This window comes from Muscardinus avellanarius (assembly GCF_963383645.1).
Source record: "Muscardinus avellanarius genome assembly, chromosome: 14".
NCBI lineage: Eukaryota > Metazoa > Chordata > Mammalia > Rodentia > Gliridae > Muscardinus > Muscardinus avellanarius.
This window is the reverse complement of record NC_137800.1, coordinates 68834328-68854938: the sequence shown is the minus strand read 5'-3', so window position 1 is coordinate 68854938 and position 20611 is coordinate 68834328. Positions and strand designations below refer to the sequence as shown.

Sequence of the window (20611 nt, the reverse complement as noted above, 5' to 3'; positions counted from 1 at the left end):
TTTACAATTTTTTACAAAGCTTCAAATATTTTAAGCCAGCCTTACAATGAGTCACTCATCATGACTTAGCAGCAATATTTAATATAAAAGTAGAAAATTATGTTTCAGACTCTTTTGTTATCTGGGTACCTGCTCTTAAAAATTGAGTCTTTTAAAAAAATTTATAAGGACCTTATATATTAGTTATTCTGTCAGATTAGCATGCATATTCCTGTTTTCTTTCTTTAAATATTTTCTCATAACTTGTTATCTCTTCATTTACTCTGCTTATCAGATTTTCCTACAGATGGTGCTAGGAGGAAAGGTAAAAAAAAAAAAAGAAGTAAATATTAATCTCTCAAGTGGTCCATGCATATCCTTAGGAAAACACTGTTCTGTAAGAGATGTGTCTTCCAGTCTCCCACTTGGGTGGCAGTATCCCACAAGAAAATAAAACCAGGTCATTACCATATTTTTTCAACTATTTCCTCTCCGTTCAGTCTCCCTCTCTGCCCTTCTCACCCTCAGGTTTGGAGAAGAAAAATTAAACTAATTTCTAACTCCCTTCCCATGTAATCTCTCTCCAGACTCCCTGATACCTCTTCATGCCCTGCTTTGAAAATAACCAGAATGGCCAGGAGTGACTTCTTGCATATACAGCCACTCAGCACAGGGTTTGTTCTAAGCTCTCCACGTACACGAACTCATTTAATCCTCCCCGCTGCCCTATTACAGAGGGTATTAGGATGATCTCTCTCCTAGAAGGTGTTTTTTTTTTGTTTTTTTTTTTTTTTTTTTTTTGCGGTACTGGGGATTGAACCCAGGGGCATTCTACCTCCAAGTTAGGCCCCCAGCTGTATATTTTATTATTTATTTTGAAGCAGGGCCTCTCTAAGTTGTGGAGGGCCTCACTAAGTAGCTGAGAATGGCCACGAAGCTGCGATCCTCCTGTCTCAGCCTTTCGAGTACTGGGATTACAAGCGTGTGCCACCACGCACAGCTTCTTAGCAGCTTTTTATCTTGCTAGAAGTTACATCACAGTGGCATCACCAAATTCCTTCCCCAACTGCTTTCTTTAGCATTTTCCACAAGAAGCCAAATGCCCTTGGTAGTCCAAACGCAGCTTTTGAAATACGCACACAGCATTACAGAGCTGACTGCCATGCTTCTGGGAGGCGGCAGGTGCAGAGCACCTGGCTAAGGCACAAGGGTATTTCTGGCCCTGCCACAGGATCCGGGCTTCATGGTCAGCTACTAGGTTCTTCACCAAGAAGAACCCTGCCATTTCTAGGAAAAGAAAGCTAAATCTCAACATTACCACTCTCTTGTCAAATGATTCCCTATTTCTTTCTTTCTTTTTTTTTTTTTTTCCCAGTACTGGGGGTGGAACTCAAGGGCATTCTACTTCCCAGCTACACCCTCAGCCCTATTTTTTATTCTTTATTTTGAAACAGGGTCTCACTAAGTTGTAAAGAGCCACACTAAGTAGCTGAGGCTGTCCATGAACCGTGATCTTCCTGTCTCAGCCTCCCAAATGCTGGGATTACAAGCAGCATGTGCCACCATGCCCGGCAATGATTCCCTCTTTCAAGAAGATTTTAAAAATATTGGCCCAGACACAGACATTTAAATGCATTTAGGAGATGGCTTCGACTCAGGACTGGGAAACATGCTCCTCTTTCTGCTCCTTCCCAAACCCCTCACTTCTTACTCAGAGCCTCTCCCATGACCACCTACCTACCTTCCCACTCCCTTTCCCTGAATCACACATGCCATCACTCTCCCTTTCCCTCCGCTCCCGTCCCTCGCATACTCTCTATCCACCTACACGCCATTTTGATCTATGGCCCTCATGTGTCAGCTCAAATTAAAAAGATGACGGCTTAAAAGAATGATGTTTTGTTGTATGCCACTGGTCACAACTAAGCGTCTGCTCTTGGAAAATGTGGTGTCTTAGCTAGCCCTTCTAGACACATTGCTGCCTCTTAAGTAGCTTTCGAGTGGCTTTATCTTTGAGAATTTTAAGCTGGGTAAAAATGGGATAAATGACCTGCCATCACCCTTGGTCCCCCCCTGCCTTGGCCAAACTACAGAGCAGCCAGGGGGGCGTCTGCCCGGGGGCCGTCCACACTCCACGCTGTGTCCACTGTAGGCTGAGGCCGTCGGCACATCAGGACCACGAGCTCACGTAGTTTCCTCCTCCATCTTGTAAAATTCTAGTAAAGGATAAGAAAAGCTGGGTGGATCATGCCAGTAAGTGTGCCGAGCGCCAGTCAGGGGCATGAAATGGCCAGGCTCACCTCAGCACTGACCCCTGGGGCTTACGATGAGGAGGACAGCTACACAATGTGAAATGATGATTTAAACCCCAAAGGAAAGGTGGAGCATCCCTCAGACAGAAGGCCTGTGAGGCCCGGCTCCTAAGTCTAAGTGAGGGGGCAGTGAGAGGGACCGGAGGCAGTAAGGTCCTCCAAAAAGTGATCTGTCACTCACTCTGCCATTTGAGTTTAATCAACTTTGCCGAATGGGTAAAACAAAGCTTGTGATTAAAGGTTTGGGATCCTAGAAACAGGTTGTCATTTCAGAGGTTGTGTTATCATCCATAATTTTCCCCATAAAAAATGAAGTTTCTTGCCAGGCTTGGTGACACATGCCTCTAATCCAAGCTACTCTGGAGGCTGAGGCAAGAGGATCTGGAATCTAAAGCCAGCTTGGGCAACATAGAAAGACCTCATTTCAAAAAAAAAAAAATGGAGTTTAATTCTATAAATCATTATCATTCTCATTCATATCCTTCCTCCCTCTCTCTGTCTCTGTCTCTCTCTCCCCTCCCTCCCCACCCCCAGGGCATTGTGCCTTGAACCCACAATCCTTAGTTTCAGCCTCCCAAATACTGGGATTACAGGCATGTGCCAACCACACCTGGCTCCTTATCTTCATTTAAAAAAGGAATCTGCTATAGGACCCCATATATGTAGCTCTATTAAGCCAAGCTTTTACAGGATTCACAATCCCATGAATATATTCCTGTAGTGCTATTGTGTTTTAATATTATTTAGCTGTAACTGGAGTGTGATATCACAAAGACAAACTACCACGGGCATTGCTCATTGATTCTGGACCAAGAATCTCTCTTGGTCATTTTACTTGGCACTGCCTGTCTTAATGTGAAGTATTAGAAATAGCAGCAGCATCAGAATGATAAATAAAAAATACTGGCTCAAGCTTCCAGAGATTCTAATCGGCAACGACATAATATTACACTAGAACCTTTACTTTTAAAATTAGAGAAAAAAAAACTTCAGAGGCCACTTAATTAATCTTTTAAAGGTAAATTAGTCCTCCCCCATAAAAATGAAAGAATAAACTGCTGTATTTAAATTTGATAGTCAAATGAGTAAGTTCTAATTTCTGATTGTGAATTCTTTCAGAATATACCTGGAACACAAAAGCTGGCCGGGCGCAGTTTTCAGGACCTACTTACAATCCTACAGCAAAAAATCTAAATATCATGAACCGTGCGCAGCCAGTCTCCTCTGTGCACGGGAGGACAGACTGGGTGGCCAAGTACGGGGGCCACCGGTAGGCCCTCTCCAGACAGTGCTCCACAGAGCACGCGCAAGCCCCCTGGCCCTGGGAAATGTCTACAGATGTCTATTTCTACTGAGTTCTGGAAGAAATATGCAAGAGTGGGTACTTCAAAGAACAGAGAAAAAAAAATCATCTCCTATTTTATTTCTTTCCTAGAAACGAAATGCGTTTTCTTAGCATCATGGCCCACAGTACTGATATATGAGTAGGACTTTACAAAATATTGAATAAACTATTTGCCAAAGTATCAAGTATTTGATAACAAATTAATAGATAAGTACAATAAGAAGCCTTTTTTTAAAAAAAAAAAAATGCCTCCAGAAAGCATTGTAGAGTGTTTTGTTTTCATTTGTTTTATATTGGCCCAAACTACTCAACATTTCAGCACTTCACAGTGACTGACACAAACTTGTTTGCTGTTTTGTTTTTTCCCCAAAAGAGAGTATGGCGAACCTGGGCGTGCTGTCCATCTTGGGCCTTGCCTAGCTGAGGCTCTTCTTTCCCACCCTGGTGATGGCAGAAGGGTCGTAATTATTGTTTGTCTTTCTACTTTGCAGCTATGAGCTCAGTGACAATTCCAGTCTTGAGCAGAATGTCTTAGAAACAAGCTTATGCTTAACATAAGACATCAAAGTCATGCTGCCAGATTTTTGTGGAGAAGGAGTCTGTTGTCTGATCTTGACCAATACCATGGCCATGAACTAGGGGCAGCTGCTAGATAGACCCAGGGGCTTCATGGCCTCTGTAGTAAGCATATCATGGGTCTCCCATCATCACATTAAGAAAGTTCCTGAAAGTGTGTTTGTGAAGCTTGTTCATCTGACTTGCAGAACACGTTGTGTGTCCATGTTCCTGCCAGCCACAGAGATGAAGCGTGCCAGCTTTCCCCGGAAAAACCCTTCTGCTGCGGTCGCCACCTGCCTCCGACCTCCACCTTCCCTCAGCAGAGCAAATGCATTCAGTTGCCAGAGCAGTGGTCTCACTAGTACATTTTTTTTTTAAGTTTTATTCTTAAATTGGCATTTAAAATAGACCTTTTGAATTTAGGAGTACTTGCCACTATATGGACTGAACATTAGTACTGTATATTCTTTTTAAAGAATAATGTTATCAACTGCTGATATTTGTATGTATTTATGACTTTGTAACAAATGTTAGTGCAATTGGTATCACCTTGTTGGCATTATCCAAAGGCACAGTATAAAAAAATATTTTTGTATAGAAGATACAGCTGTTCAGGTTTTACATGTTGAAAATCTAGAGTAATTTATCCTAGTGGTAATGATTATATACATATGTACAGTTTTAATGTCTCGAAGTTAATAAAAATTTTTGTGTTTCTGAGAAATTTGCACTCTGACTAGATATTTAAATAAATATGGTTAGTGGGCTTTTTTTTTTAACATTTTAAAACTTTATCCCCTGAAGCCTATTTGGTGTTGTTTTTATTCATAGTTTTTTTTGGAGCAGTTTTAGGTTTATAGAAAGTACAGAGAGCTACAATACCCTTACGTCCTCCTTCCCTAATACTCCCTGTTCTTAACATCTTGTATTACTGTGGTCTATTTGTTAAAACGGATGAGCCAGTATTGTTATAATATTAACTAAAATCCGCATTTTACATCAGGGCTCACACTGTGTTGTCCATTCTCATGAGTCTTGACCGTGTGCAACGGTGCCTGGCATTACGGTATGGTGCCCAGCAGTTGCCCGGTCCTCACCCGATCCCTGGGCTCCACCCACTCGCCCTCCCTACCCCTGAACCTCAGGCAAAGGGCAACTGCTCATCTAGTAACTCCTAGAACAACCGTCCTACCTCCAGAACATCAGAGGTGGAATCATGCAACATATCACCTCTACAGACTGGCTTTTTTCACTTAGTAATACACGCTTTATCAAATTGAGAAAGTTTCCCTCTATGCCTGATTGGCAAGGATTTTTTGTTATGAATGATGTGGGATTTGGTGTAATCCTTTTTGTGCATTTATTGATGCGATCGTGTGATTAGTCTGTTGATGTACTGGATTACATTAATTTATTCTCTAACTGAACCAGCCTCACATACCTTGGAGAAACTGCACTTGGTTGTGGTATATAATTCTTTTTATGTATTGTGATATTTGATTTGTTAGTATTGAAGATTTTTTTCATCTGTGCTTACATACACACAGAGAATATGTGCTTAATTTTGACTTTAGGTAAAGTGGTAAACTAAGATTAAGGGTATACAGGTGCTCATGAAAATCACTGAAACTTTTCAGCATACTTGAAAATTTCTAAACTATTTAAAGAAAACGAAAGTATATAAGGCAAATACTTACTGTAAATATAGGAAGAAGCCAGGCATGGTGGTACATGCCTATAATCCCAGTACTTGGGAGGCTGAAACAGGAAGATTGCAGGTTTGAGGCTAGCCTCAGCAACTTAGTGAAACTCTACTTCAAAATAATAATGGCCAGGCGTGGTGGCATACACTTAAAATCCTCGCGCTTCGGAGGCAGAGACAGGAGGATTGCGCTGGTTCGAAGCCAGCCTCGCTGGCTTAAGAGACCCTGTTTTCAAATAAAAATATAAAATAGGTCTAGGAGTATAGCCCAGAGGTAGAAGGATTTCCAGGAACCCCAGTACCACCATAAATAAATAAATAAATTAATTAATTAACAACAACAAAGAGCTGGGGTATAGCTCAGAAGTAGAATGCCCCTTGGTTTTAATCCCTAGTACCAAAATAAGTTTAGGGATAAAACTGTATGATCATAATGAGAGTGTGAGGATTTTTTTTTTTTTTTTTTTTTTGTGGTACTGGAGTTCCTAGAAACCCTTCTATCTCCGGGTTACACTCCCAGACCTATTTTATATTTTTATTTGGAAACAAGGTCTCTTAAGCCAGTGCGGCTGGCTTCAAACCTACGTGATCTTCCTGTCTCTGCCTCCCAAGCACAGGGATTACAAGTGTGCACCATTACACCCGGCTTGAGTGTGGGGATTTTCTAAGAAAACAGATCTGAGGGCCTAAAATAAATATATGAATAACACAGCAGATTTTATCCAATGTATACGAAATAAAATTTTAACCAGTAAGGAAAATATTCAATATTATTCTTTCACACATGAAAAATCACAAAAATCTGACCTATGATAAGCTTCAAAGAAAATAACACTCAAATGTGGAAAATATATATGCCATATTCTCATTCTGCAGTATGATAAAACAAGAATATAACAAAATCAACTCACAACATTCAAAAATATTATTCTAAACAATGGTGTGTGTGTGTGGTACTGGAGATTGAACCTAGGGGCGTTCTACCCCTGACCTCTACCCCTAACCCTATTTTTTATTTTGAAACAAGGTCTTGCTGGGTTGATGAGACTCTCAATACTTGCTGAGGCTGTCCTTGAACCTGCGATCCTTCTGTCTCAGCCTCCTACATACTGAGATTATAGATGTGCCCCACCATGCCTGGCTCTAAACAATGACTTAAAAAGGAAAATCAGGGTTAAAATGAAAAATTCTTTATATTGAACAGTGATAGAACTATTTAAGACTTATAAACATAGCTAAAACATATCAAATTATATACTTGATCCATTTGTGAAAAAAGGAACATCAAAAATATGTTCAATTTGCATTTTCCACTTGACAAAGAGTAACAAAAAGCAAAATGGAATTAAAGATAAAAGCATGAAACAATAAAGATTTTAAAGCAGATTTCAAACCAATAGTGACACATGTTCCTAGCACCCAGATCTGGGTTTCTAATACCGATGTCCAATAAAAAGAACCAGGGCATTGGGAAAAATGGCTGTGAGAGCCCTGGGGCAGGAAATAGACAAGATGAGCCCAGGTCTTACAGTGCCAGACAGTAAGGAAGTTCTAAACAAACACAAACCAAGAAAGCTACACTGATGGCTATGCCCCAGGACATGACGCACGAGCCAATTAAAACAGCTCCAAATGGTCACGCTGCAACAATTTGAGGAAGAAAATCAATAAAGCATTATAACCCAAAGAAATTATGAGTCCACGTTGAATATATGAGGGAGGGAGAAAGATAAATATCCCATGTATCAGAATTTCAAAGGACTTACATAGATACTCCGCCCTGTAGGAGGGGAGCACAACTTCCCACTCATGTGTGGGGCATGCACAGCGACTCCCTTCAAAAAAAAAAAAGATTCCAGTTCTGACATCAAAACAACAAAGTGGTAGGTAGTTAAATTGTTATCAGATATCAGATTGACTCATAAACATGCTATAGCATGCTATACAGATAACAGATACCATGTTATGGTTCAGGGTAACCACAAAGCAAAAATCCTTAGCAAAAACACACACATGTAACCCCAGTACCTGGAGACAGAGATAGGATCATAGGTTCAAGCCTCATCAATTTAACGAGATTCTCAGCAATATTGTGAGACCCTGTCCCAAAACAAAACAAAAGAAAGGGGGCACGGGGTGTAGCTTGGAGGCAGAATGCCTCTGAATTCAAGTCCCAGTCACACACACACACACACACACACACACACACACACACACACACACACGATTCAAAGTATACCGAAAAACATCAAAGGAAAGGAAGACAGCTGGAGAGGAAGAAACATTCAGAAAACAACTGAAAACATGGGAGTAGTAGGTTTAACCTATGAATAATTATCTTGAGTGTAAGTAGATTGAATTCTTCAATAAAAAGACATGGAGTGACTGAATGAATAAATAAGACTCAGCTGATGTGCCTACTTCACTTTTAAGGACAAAGATACACTGAAAATGAAAGAACCAAAAATTATTCTGTATAAACAGAAACCACAAGAGAGCAGAGGGAGATACACTTGTATCAGACATAAGCTAAGTACAAAGAAGAAAAACATCACATAATAAAAAATAAGATAAATGATAAAATAGTTATAAAATATGTATGCACCAACATCTAAGTACCTAATGTAAATACAAATGTTAAAACTGAAAAGAGAAAGAGACAGCAATACAATTCTATCGGGATTTCAATATTCCACCTTCAACACAAATCATCTACACAAAAAATGAAGAGGAACGATGGGCTTAAACATATCCGACCAAATAGACCGGACAGACTTATACAGAAAAGTCCATCCAACAGCCACAGAATGCACATTCTTCACATGTGCTCAGGGAAGAGTCTCCAGAATATGTTACGTGTTACTGCCATGCTATGAACTGGAAGGCAACAATAGGAGGGATTTCTGAACAATGCACAAATGCATAGATATTAAACAATATGTTACTAAACACATGTAAGCAACCAATAGGTGAGTAAAGAAATGAGAAATTTTTAAAATGTCTCAAGACAAAACAAGAATACGACAGAGCAAAACTTATGAAATAATACAAAGGCAATTCTAAGGGAAAAGTTTATAGTAATAAAAATCGAAATCAAAAAAGACCTCAAATAATCCAACATTACATCTCAAGGAACCAGAAATAGAACAAACTAAGCTCGAAGTAAGCAGAAGGAAGAAAAGGTTAGAGGAGAAATGAAAGAGGACAAAAACAATATGAAATATCAACAAAACTGTTTCTTTTTGAAAAGACAATCAAAATTAACACAACTTTAGCCAGACCCCCCCCCCAAAAATGGGAATGACTCAAATAAGTAAAATTAGAAATGAAACAGGAAACATTACAACCAATACTACCAGAGTATAAAGGAGTGTAAGAGACCACAATAACATATGCCAATTGAATAACATAGAATGAATAAATTCCTAGACAAGTTCCGCCTACCAAGACTGAATCATGAAGTAGAAAATCAGAACAGAACTGTATTTAGTAAAGATATATTTTTTTAATTTTTTATTGTTGCATTGTAGTCATACATCTTAATGGAGTACAAGATGGTGGAGGCATATATACACACATCACCCAATTAGCCCTTGCCCATTCCCGCCCCATTCCCTCCCTTGACTCCTTCTCATGTTTGGCTAAGTGATTGACTTTGATATGTTCGTTAACGTACATCATGAGCATTAGAAAATTTTCCTCTTCCCCCTCAGGTCGCCTTATTTGCTCATCTATAGTATCTCTTTCTTTGTCTAGAGTTCCTCCTATGACCCCTTCTCTCCCTAGCTTCTGCATATTAGGGAGAGCATCCAATTTCTTGTTTTTGTGACTGACTAATCTCACTTAGTATGATGTCCTCCAGTTTCATCCATTTCCCTGTAAATAATGTAACTGTGTTTTTCTTTATGGCTGAGTAAAATTCCATTGTGTACCTATCCCATAGTTTTGTAATCCATTCATCTGTTAATGGACATCTTGGCTGGTTCCATAGTTTGGCAATGGTGAATTGTGCAGCTCTGAACATAGATATGCATGCAATAGTTTGGTAGTTTAGTTTCCTTTCTTTTGGGTAGATACCCAGAAGTGGAATTGCTGGATCAAATGGTATATTTGTTCCCATTCTTCTGAGGATTCTCCATACTGTTTTCATCAGTAATTTTAAAAGTCTGTCATCAAAGAAAAGCCCAGGATCTGATGGTCTCACTGCTAAATTATACTAAATATTTAAAGAACCAATACCAATACTTCCCAAACTCTTCTAAAAAATCTGAGAGAAGGGAATACTTCCAAATGCATTTTACTTAGTTCAGCATTGCCCTCATACTAAGCCAAAGATATTACAAAAAGACAAAAAGAAAGGCCACTATTCTTGGTGAACATAGATGCAAAAATGTTCTACTAAAAAGTAGCAAGCAAAATTCAACAACACATTTTAAGGATCATCTACCATGATCAAATGGGATTTGTCCCTGGAATGCAAAGATGGCCTAGTATATGCAAATCAATAAATAGAATACATCATATTAACTGAGAGGACAAAAAAATCAAATGATCAGTTCATTAGATGCAGAGAAAACATTTGAGAAACATGTTTTCTAATAAACAAAAAAAACCTTTTATCTAATTAGGTGGAGAAGGAATGGAACTCAACACAATAAAAAAAAAAAACATGTATGAAAAGCCCACAACTTATATTTGGTGAAAAATTGAAAACCTTTTTTCGCCTACCCTTACCACTTCTATTCAACATGGTATTTAAAAGCCCCTGTCAGAACGGAGAGGCAAGAGAAAGAAATTAAAGGCATCTAAATAGAAAAGGGAAAAGTGAAATTGTCATTGTTTGGTGATAACATGATCTTATAGAGAGAAACCCTACAGACTCCACCAAAAAACTGTCAGAATAAGCATATACAATATAGTTGCAGGATATAAAGTTAACATGAAAAAAAGAGAAGCACTTCTATTTACTCGCAATAAAAAAATCTGAAAAAAGAAAGCAAGAGAAAAATTTCATAATACCTATAAAAGTAAAATTCTTCGGAACAAATTTAGGTAAAAGGGCTGTACACTGAAAAATAAAAGTGGTGAAAGAAACTGAAGCCAACACAAACAGAATATCACCCCATATTTATAGACTAGAAAATTAATAGTTAATATATCCATACTACTCAAAGCGACACACAGATGTAATTTCTACCAAAATTCCAGCCATATTTTCATAAAAATAGAAAAAAAATCCTAAAATGTATGTGAATCCACAAAAAACTGCAAATAGCCAAGGCAGTCTTGAGCAAAAGAACAAAACTAGAAATATTACACTTCCTGATTTCAAACTGTATTTAAAAGCTTCAGTAATTAAAACAGCACAGTATGGCAGAAAACAGGTACGCTGGCCAGTGGAACAGAACAAAGATCAGAAGTAAACCCAAGCATCTACACTCAATTTTCAACAAAGTCACCAATAACACACAATGCGGAAAGCATAGTTGTTTCAATAAAGTGTTGAGAAAACTCGATATCCACATGCAGAAGAATGAAAGTAGACCCTTACCTCACACTGTATTCAATTTTACCTAAAATGGATTAGAGACTTAGACACTATAAAACCACTACAAGAACACTTTTGGGGGAAAGTACATAGTCCTGGTCTGGGCAGTGTGTTTTGGATTGGGCCCCCAGACTGCAGACTACAAAGCAAAAAAAGGGCACATGGGACTCTATCCAACTAAAACGTTTCTGTGTAGCAAAAGGAGTGTGCAGAGATAACCTGTAGACTAGGAAAAAATACCTGCAAGCCATACAGCCAACAACGGGTTAATACCCACAATAGAGAAGAATCTCAAACAACTCGATGACAAGAAAAAACAAAACATTAAAAAAATTAAAAAGCCAGGAATGGTGGTGCACGCTTGTAATCCCAGCACTTGGGAGGCTGAGACAGTAAGATCTGAGTTCACAGACAGCTTCAGCTACTTAGTGAGGCCCTCTGCAATTTAGTGAGATCTTGTTTCAAAATAATAAAAAATAGGGATGGGGGATAGCTTGGAGGTAGAATGCCCCTGAGTTTCATCCCCAGTACCCCAAAATAAATATTTTTTTTTTAAATGGGAGCTTGGTGGTGCATGCTTGCAATCCCATGTAATCCCAGTACTTGGGAGACTGAAACAAGGAGGATCACAGGTTCACCGCCAGTCTCAGCTATTTAGTGAGGCCCTCCACAACTTAGTGAGACCCTGCTTCAAAATAAAGAATAAAAGCTGGGTGTGGTGGCACAACCTTGTAATCCCAGCATTTGGAAAGCTGAGACATGAGGATTGCAGTTCAAGGACGGCCTCGGCTACTCAGACTCTGTTTCAAAATAAAGAATAAAAAATAGGGCTGAGGATGTAGCTCGGAGGTAGAATGCCCCTGGGTTCCATCCCCAATACCACAAAAAGGAAGGAAAAAAGGAAGGAAAAAATAGGACTGGGGGTGTAGCTTGGCAGTAGAACGTCCCTGGGTTCAATCCCCAGTACATTAAAAAAAAAAGAAAAAAGAAAGAAAAGAAAAAAAAAACTAAAAATGGGCAAGGAATCTGAGTAGACATTTCTCATAGAAAAAGAAATGGCCAACAGATACATTAAAAATCACTCCTGGGTATCTTTCCAAAGGGGTTGAAATCAGAGAACTACAATAACATATGCATACCCATGTTCATAGCAGCACAATTTGTAATAGCCAAAATATGGAACCAATCCAGGTCTCCATCAACAGATGAGTGGATTGCAAAATTATGGGAAATACACACAATGGAATTCTACCCAACAATAAAGAACAAAATCATGTCATTTGCAATAAGATGGAAAGACCCAGAGAACATTATGTTAAGTGAGTGCAGCCAAGCACAGAAACAGAAGGGACGTATGTCTTCTCTAATATGCCCAAACTAGGGAGAATTAGGGATAACAAAGGGACTCCAAATAATGGAGGGGAAACCTCAGCAAAGCTGAAATGAAAGGGCAGGAAAGGAAGAAGGCTGAGGTTGATTAATAGAAGAGCTATATATGAATATGTGTAAAAGTATGAATGTAGCATGGTTAACCTGGCCACTCATTGTTGTGGGGGGGAGAGGGCACCAAGCACAGTCTGAACGTATGCCATTTTCAATATGATCCACATAAAAATAAAAAAATCTTAAAAACGCTTACCATCTCTTATCATTAGGAAGTTGAAAATAAAAACGATGTTATCATCCCACACCTGTTTGAATGGCTACCATCTAAAAGTGGCATGTAAATTAGTACAGCCACTAAGGAAAATGTATGGAGGTTCCTCACCATATGGCCCAGAAATTTCACTGCTATGGTTTAGATCTGGAATGTTGTGGGGAGTGTAGGAGGGCGGGGTGCGGGTGGAGGCAGCAGGTCCAGGGCGCCTGCCCTTGGTGACTGTATCTGGTCCTTGGTCTGTCTCTCTCTCCTCTCCGGCTGCCATGAGCCCTGTAGCATTTCTCCATCGCACCTTTCCACCATGATACTGTCTCACTCCAGGCCCAAAGCAACAGGGCTGGCCAACCATGGACTGAAACCTCTGAAACTGTAAGCCAAAATAAATCTTTCCCCCCTCTAAATTATCCCTGTCAGATATTTAGGTCACGGTGATGAAAAGCTCTCGGTTTTTATCCAAGAGATTTGCAATCCGTGTGTTGAAGAGGCATCTGCACACTCATGTTCACTTTGGCACTACTCAAATAGCCAAGATATGGAATCAACCTAAGTGTGTGTCAACAGGAGAATGGACAAAGAGGGGGGACAGTCAAAGGGTACAGTCACAAACAAGACGAACGGCTTATACACAATAAACTGTAGAGTTCTTCTATTACGGTCATTTCATATCACATAAATCCTGCTATGGTCAGGGGGAAAAACCGGGGAAAATGCAGGTTAAATTCAAACTCCTTAGCTTAGGCTACAAAGACCTTCTGGACTTGACGTCTGCTTTGAAGTCTTTTTCTGATGCCCAACCTCACGCCCTCTGCTAGTCACACCAAAGCACTTGCAGTTACCCACATGGGTCAGTTTCCTGCCTCCTGGGCACTACATACATTGCTTCTTCTACATACATTTTGTCCCTGTCCTTGTCTATGAAGTTCTCACTTTTAAGACTCAGCTTAACTATCACTTCCGCTGTGACTCCTTCCCTGACCTCTAAGTAGAGCTGCCCGCTCTCACTCCCTTCTTTGAATTTCCACCATAATGTGTACCTACCTCTCGTATGCATTTTTTGTGTGTGTATGTGTGTGTGTGGTACTGGGGTTGGAACCCCAGAGTGTTCTACCTCTGAGCTACACCCCAGCCCTATTTTATTTTTTTATTTTGTAACAGGGTTTCACTAAGTTGCTGAGATTGTCTTCAAACCTGCAATCCTCTTGTCTCAGCTTCCCAAGGGCCAGGGTCACAGGTAAGCACATGGGCACACCCGGCTTATGCGCTTACTTCTACTTCTCTTTTTCCAGTCAGCTGTGGCAAAGAAGACACCAAAGAAAACGTTATTTATAGTAAACTTTATTGTCACTGACCTTTCATTTAACATAATTTCAAAGTAGGTTTGTACTCAAAGAGCAAAAGAATGTACATATGAAATCTCAAGAGACTTTTTCACACTTCTCCTGAGCAGGGAATAAGGCTTCAAAGCCCTCAATGGTGACATCTAACATTTTATCCCTTGTATTTTCATCCACTGATACAGAAAGAAGAGATAATATCGTCATATAAGAATTGAGTCCTATGAGGGTACCATTAAGCTCTTGTGTTATACATTATATACCACCAATCAATGCTACTTTGTTTTTGGAGTAAAATGTCAGAATACGCAAATGTGCTTCTTTCCTTAATACAATAAAAACAGTGAGTTTGGAGATTATTAGTTCTTCATGAGTCCAAGCTGGGATGTGACTACTACGAATGGGGTCTATTAAACAGAGTAATTCCAACTTTGGCAACCATCAGCAAACTGAAAGAAACACAAACAAAAACACATCAGGAAAAGGAAAGAACAGGTGACTACTCTCTTTTAGAGGACTAGGACTCTGCAGCTACCTCACAACCAAGACAGAGCCATCAGAAATAAGCCAGCCCCCCCCCCGTAGAGGGCTGAACACAAAACATGCAGGGCAGTGTTGTACTGAACTCTTGGAACAGAACCCGTGCGCTGCTGATACAACGGCACATACTCTGAAGAGAAGACAGAATAGAAGATGAAAGAGATGAAGGCCTCGCAGGCCACAGAGCTAACTCGGGGTCACTCTCCAGCCTCTCAGGTATAGCTCCTGACCTTGGTCTACAACGACTCTTTTCCTTCAAATAGAGGAGGTTACAATCCTCAGTGTAAATATGGCCAACAAGAGGTACATAATTTTTTTGAAAGAGATTTTTAAAAATTCCCCTGCCTTCAGGATGTCTTTATTATACTTAGGGATTAATAAATTTAAGACAATTTAGCTTTGTTTTATCATCAAAGTTAACTTAAAAACACGATTTAATCAAAATTCTCTTTTAGCAAAATCTTCAATAACAAAGGACACCTAGATAACTAAGAAATATGGAGCCCACAATGAAAGCCAGACGGCACACACAGAGCTGCAGTCGGGGCTTTGTCTTGACGTGTCTGCCACTTTGGAAAGAACCAGGACCCATCAAAGAGGAAATGCAAAAACAAAACCAATTTCAGACAAAATGAATATATTCAGACCATTTTGAAATCCATGACTGCTTTTCTAGCCTTTCCAGATCAGGTATACTGAAACAAGTAAATTTTTGAATGCATAAAGAATCTTGGGCCAGGAATTAACTCTATGCGGGTTAAAATTAAAAAATGAAAATAAAAAGAGAGGCAGAGAGAGAAAGAGAGAAATAAAATGGAGAGTACCTGGCACCTGCAATTAAACCTGCAGGCATAAATTTCCCAGAATGGTAGAATCTCATTCCCATAATGCCAGCCAACGTCCCAGATGTAGCTGATGAAAGAGAGAAATTCCAAAGTCATCAGGGAAATCAGAAGTGAAAAGAGTCCCACCAGCTTCAAGGCTCAGATTCCATCTTGTACCTGCCCGTCTGCCCTCCTCAGGTGGGGTAAGCTTCACGGCTTCTCATATCCTATTGGTCTAACTACAAATACTGGCCAAACAAGAACCTTTATAACCTAGGCACAATCTGCCTTTCTGGCCACACCTCTTACTCTCCTATGAAACCTATACTTTAGACATAAATGTCTTAGTTTTCTCCAAAGTGCTATAGGATTTCCCCCTTCCTGGTAGATACCAGTTCTTCTACCCTATATGCTCTTCATGTTGAATATCTACCCAAACATCAACTACATACCGAGCACTACACTGGGTGCTAAAAAAAACAACCGTACGCAGTCTCTACCAGCTGGGCGTGGTGACACATGCTTATAATCCCAGCATTTGGTAGGCTGAGACAGGAGGATCAACGGTTCATGGACAGCCTCAGCTACTTAGTGAGGCCCTTTGCAACTCAGTGAGACCTGTTTCAAAACAAAGAATAAAAAAAACAACTAGGAGTGTAGCTCAGAGGTAGAATGCCCCTGGGTTCCATCCCGGTACACACACCAAAAAAGTCTCTACCCTTTTAGAGTACTTCAAGTCAGATGGGGCAGTCTAGTTCAAAGACTAACACAAAAAGTAAGTATAATTTGTGCTTAAGGTGCAATTAGTGCTCTGCAAATAACATAAGAGAGAGATTAATCTACTCAAGAAGATCGTGCAAGGGTTAGCTGAGGAAGTAAAGGGTGAGCAGAGGGCTGACACTGTGGCCAGAGCTAATGAGCTGAAGGGGAAGAAGAGCACATCTCAGGCAGAGGGAACAGTATATTCAGAGGCCCTGAGGGGAAAAGGAAAAGCCTTGTGACACAGAAATCAAGATTCGGTTAGTGAGACAGAGGTCAGACCACATGGAGCCTTGACAGCTGCAGGGCTCTAAGTGGAGGGCTTTATGGGCAAAGTTGCATTGGGAAAACATAATTGTAGCTGTACTGTGTCTCCACAAAGGGCGGAGAAACCCAGTGTGTAGGGGTATCAGTGAAGAAGGCCCCTCAGTGATGCAGGCAAGAGAAGTGGGACTAGGAAGGTGGCCATGGAGATGGAGAAGGGGACAACCTAGGGTAGTGCTGGAGGAGGTACTACTGATGGGACCTGCTGACAAATGTCAGAGGCTGCAGGGAAGAGAGCGGTCAACACCTGAATGATGGAGAGGAGACCATGTGTGAGATCAGACAGTAAGGTGTGGGCGGCGGCTGGAAACTTCCAGAGGCCTCTACCAGGCAACTGCATACATGAGAACACAGCTAGGAGAAAGGAATCCATGTGTCATTTGGTTTTATTTGGAAGTAATTTAAGGGATGACCTTCAATGATGCGGTCAATGGAAAAGAGTATAAAAAGATTAAAAAAAATTGAACTTTTTTTTTAAGAAGTTCAGTATTTACTGGCCAGAAAGGAAGATGGGTTAACAAAAGAATCAGAGAAAGGAACATTAAGAGAATAAAAAGTGATGGGCCCACTCTGCTCAGAACAGCCAGCAAACCATGTCAAATGAAGACTGGGAGGCGTGCGCTGGACTCCGTGGAGATACAGGTCACTGCAGCCTCAGGGAGAGACACTTCCATGGATTGTGGGTGGAAACAGAGAAGCGGGTGATTAATGTGCACAAGGAACACATGAAATGAAATGGAGTATGAGTGGAAAGTTCCTGAAAGGAAGAGGCAAGCAAGTGAAGAGGGAAGTGGAGCCACACGAGGTCCTTTGCTTTTATAGACCGGTGAGAGACAGCACGTTGAGCACCAGTGCGAGGGCTCCACCTAAACGAGGGATACAAGTAAAAGATAGTGCCCAGCTCCGGGGAAGGCAGGAGAAGGGATCCAAAGCCCGAGGAGGGACTAGGGCGTCCTGGGCGCTGATGGCCCGAGTCCCCACAGTGCCTGCTGTTTTCACTTAAGTCAGCAAGAGCTCAGAGAGGAGAACCAGGGGAATGGAAGTCACTCCAGAGCAGGAATGAGGAAGCCATGAGGCAGGGCTGAGCTGGGCGCTTTCTTCCCCTGCCCGCCCCAACAGCCATCGCCGGCCCCCCTTCCCGCTGCCATGTGCAGACCACTGTGTGAACACGCCTGGCCGCCACCCGCCAGGCCCGTGGCTGCTTGTCACACTGATGGTCGGGTGGAGCTTGACAAAAATGGTGTCAAAAGCCACCTGATAAGTAGTATTCCCTTCCCCCATACCGTTCATGGCCTGGTCAGTTCATGGGGCTCGTTCCTGCGGTTCCACAGTTATGTTTTATATCCATGTCCAACTTCCCCCGGTAGGCTGATAGCTCCCTCAAAGCAAGGCCTAACTCTTAATTTAATTAACTGGCTGTTAAAGGTGAGAGCGATTTTCAAATGGGAAAATGCAATACAGATGCAAACCTAACCCAGACGTGTGATAATTCATTAATGCCTGTCTGGTGCAAGCTTCAAAGTAACCTCGCTGGGAAGAACGATTATGCATGAAAACCTTTCTACATTCTACACATAAAAGAAAAACAGAAACCAGCACAATTCCCCATTTAAAAAATTCCCAGGGCCTTGGCAGAAGCTGCAAAACTTGTCAGTGTAAAGAACCTGCCACATCTCACCAAACTACAGCTTCTTGTTAAAGCGGATTATACTGAAGCAGACATACCTAGGAAAACCCAAACGTTCCTGGGATCCTGAGACAGCTGGTAAGCACCCAGGCCTGCTAAACCCCCGAAGAGGAGCCCAGCAGCCAGGGACGGCACACTACCTGTGGGGAAGGAAGAGAACACAAGCCTGCATGTTAACACCTGACCCTTACTTCATTTACCAAATCTACCAGCCAACCCTGTCCTACAGAGGAAAACAGCAAAGAGAAGCTATCTCTGCTCAGCTTTTAACCACGGTGTCCTTCAGCAGGAACATGTCTTGGGGAGCCTGCATCTTACAACAGATAACAGGGTTTTACCACCCTATTCCTTTCTCCTGTAATAGAGAGGAAATTTCTAACCTACGGAGAAAAAAAGGGCATTTCCATCCAAGAAAAGAAAAGATCTTCCTTCCTTGGTTGGAATTGTGTTAGGCTTTTTTCTTTTTTTCTTGGTGCACTGTGATCATACATCCTGATGAAGTTCAGGGTGATGGAGGCACACATGAACACAGTACTCCCTGAGCCCTTCCCCAGTTTCCACCCAATCTCTCCCCCTCCCCCTACGCTCAACACACCGACTGGCTTTGATAAGTCGGTGTATGAAGATCATGTCCACTGAGGTGTCTTCAAGTTTTCCTCCCACCTCCCGTCTCCCTCAGGTCCCCTCCTTCACTCCACTTAGGCTTTTTCTTAATTCATCAACAGCTGCAACCATGCACAGACAGGAGTTCAGGCAAATCATAAAAGAAAAGGGAAATAGGGTCAATCAGCTAAAAACAAAACAACAATAAAAAAAAAACCAATTTTGAGAATTAAGAATACTGGTATGTTTTTGTATTGAGGTAGAGATGTAGGCAAAGAAAGAGGTAGAAATAAGCACAGTGATGCCCCTACATGCACATGAGTGAAGAGACTTTTAGAAAGTACGTATGTGAAGGACCGGGGTTGCAGCTCAGTGGCAGAATGCGTGCCCCACTTGAGCAAGGCACTGGGTCCCAGCCCTAGCATACACACAGGGAAAAGAATAAGAGAAAACGAGAGGTCTTCTACTTGCAAAGTCCAGAGATGGAATTCTGGGGTCAAGGCTGACATATGGTGGTAGATGATAGTAACATTCCACCACCACCCTGCCTATCTTTAGATAAAAGGGCAGAAATGTGAAGCCTGGCTTAGTTCAGACTGATAACCAAAAGGCAAGTGCTATGTGTATGGCTGACAGTGCTGGCTGCACAAAGTTTAGGGACCTAAGGCAAACTCCTCACTAACAAGACAACTCTCTTGGAGACCCCGGGGACTCTTCACGAAAAAACGTAAAGAATTTAAGAGGCTAAGTAGCCACACACAAGACCTTACCAGCTTTTGCGTAACCAATGATCCCACCAGTAGCAACCAGTGCCGCATAGCCAAAGCCAAAATAATGTAAAGGCGCTCTGAAAAAGCAAGAGGGAGAAATTAGTGCCAAATGTGTTTTCTTAGTGCAATCATTGGGTGGGATGTAAAGGTTGTCATTCCAGATAAATCTAACCACTGTATAAGTGAAAATAAGCCCAGAGAGGCAGGATGACCTGCCTTTTCAATAGGAGCATTGGAACTCAAAATTCAGTCCCTGTTCCACACATCCCATGATCCTCCCCCACTGCAGGCAGGGCACTCTTAGGGATCTTTTCAGATAAAGATTGCACTCAGGTTATAGAAGTTTCTAGCCATTCTGCTGTCATTTACTGTGCACTTACATCGGGCCAGTGTCCTTCTGCATTGTCCTCTCTCTACTCTGATCAGCCAGGAGACTACACCAGGCCTGCACCTGTGGAGGACGGGCTGGATCAGAGGTGATTACAAGCACAGCTCCCCAGCAGTCAGAAAGAACAGGTCCAGGCTCCACCTCAAACCCTTGGTAGCTAAGAAGTAACATGCCCTCAAGCTACAAAACCTCTGAAGCCTCAGTTTCTGTTACTGAATCATAAAGATGACAATAGTACAAATTTCCTACAGCTGTCCTAAGCATTTAAAGCTGGAGGG

The 20611-nt window shown here is 41.3% G+C and overlaps 2 protein-coding genes across 5 annotated transcripts in view; one reads left to right on the top strand and one right to left on the bottom strand.

Annotated features, from left to right (window-relative positions):
- Positions 1–3565, top strand: part of MAK (male germ cell associated kinase) — a gene marked incomplete at both ends in the record, with an annotated part of 38454 nt that extends 34889 nt beyond the window's left edge. For all 4 annotated transcript variants that reach the window (XM_080710752.1, XM_080710751.1, XM_080710750.1 and 1 more), the window contains one exon: positions 3411–3565. In XM_080710752.1, coding sequence (XP_080566878.1) covers positions 3411–3565 — 155 coding nt within the window. The remainder of the gene's footprint in view (positions 1–3410) is intronic.
- Positions 3566–14832: 11267 nt separating this feature from the next.
- Positions 14833–20348, bottom strand: TMEM14C (transmembrane protein 14C; the record flags this gene model as incomplete). The annotated part of the gene is made up of 5 exons (XM_080710274.1): positions 14833–14887; positions 15803–15890; positions 18611–18712; positions 19946–20022; positions 20326–20348. The coding sequence occupies 5 exons, from the start codon at positions 20346–20348 to the stop codon at positions 14833–14835; spliced, it is 345 nt and encodes a 114-aa protein (XP_080566400.1).
- Between the last annotated feature and the right edge of the window lie 263 nt (positions 20349–20611).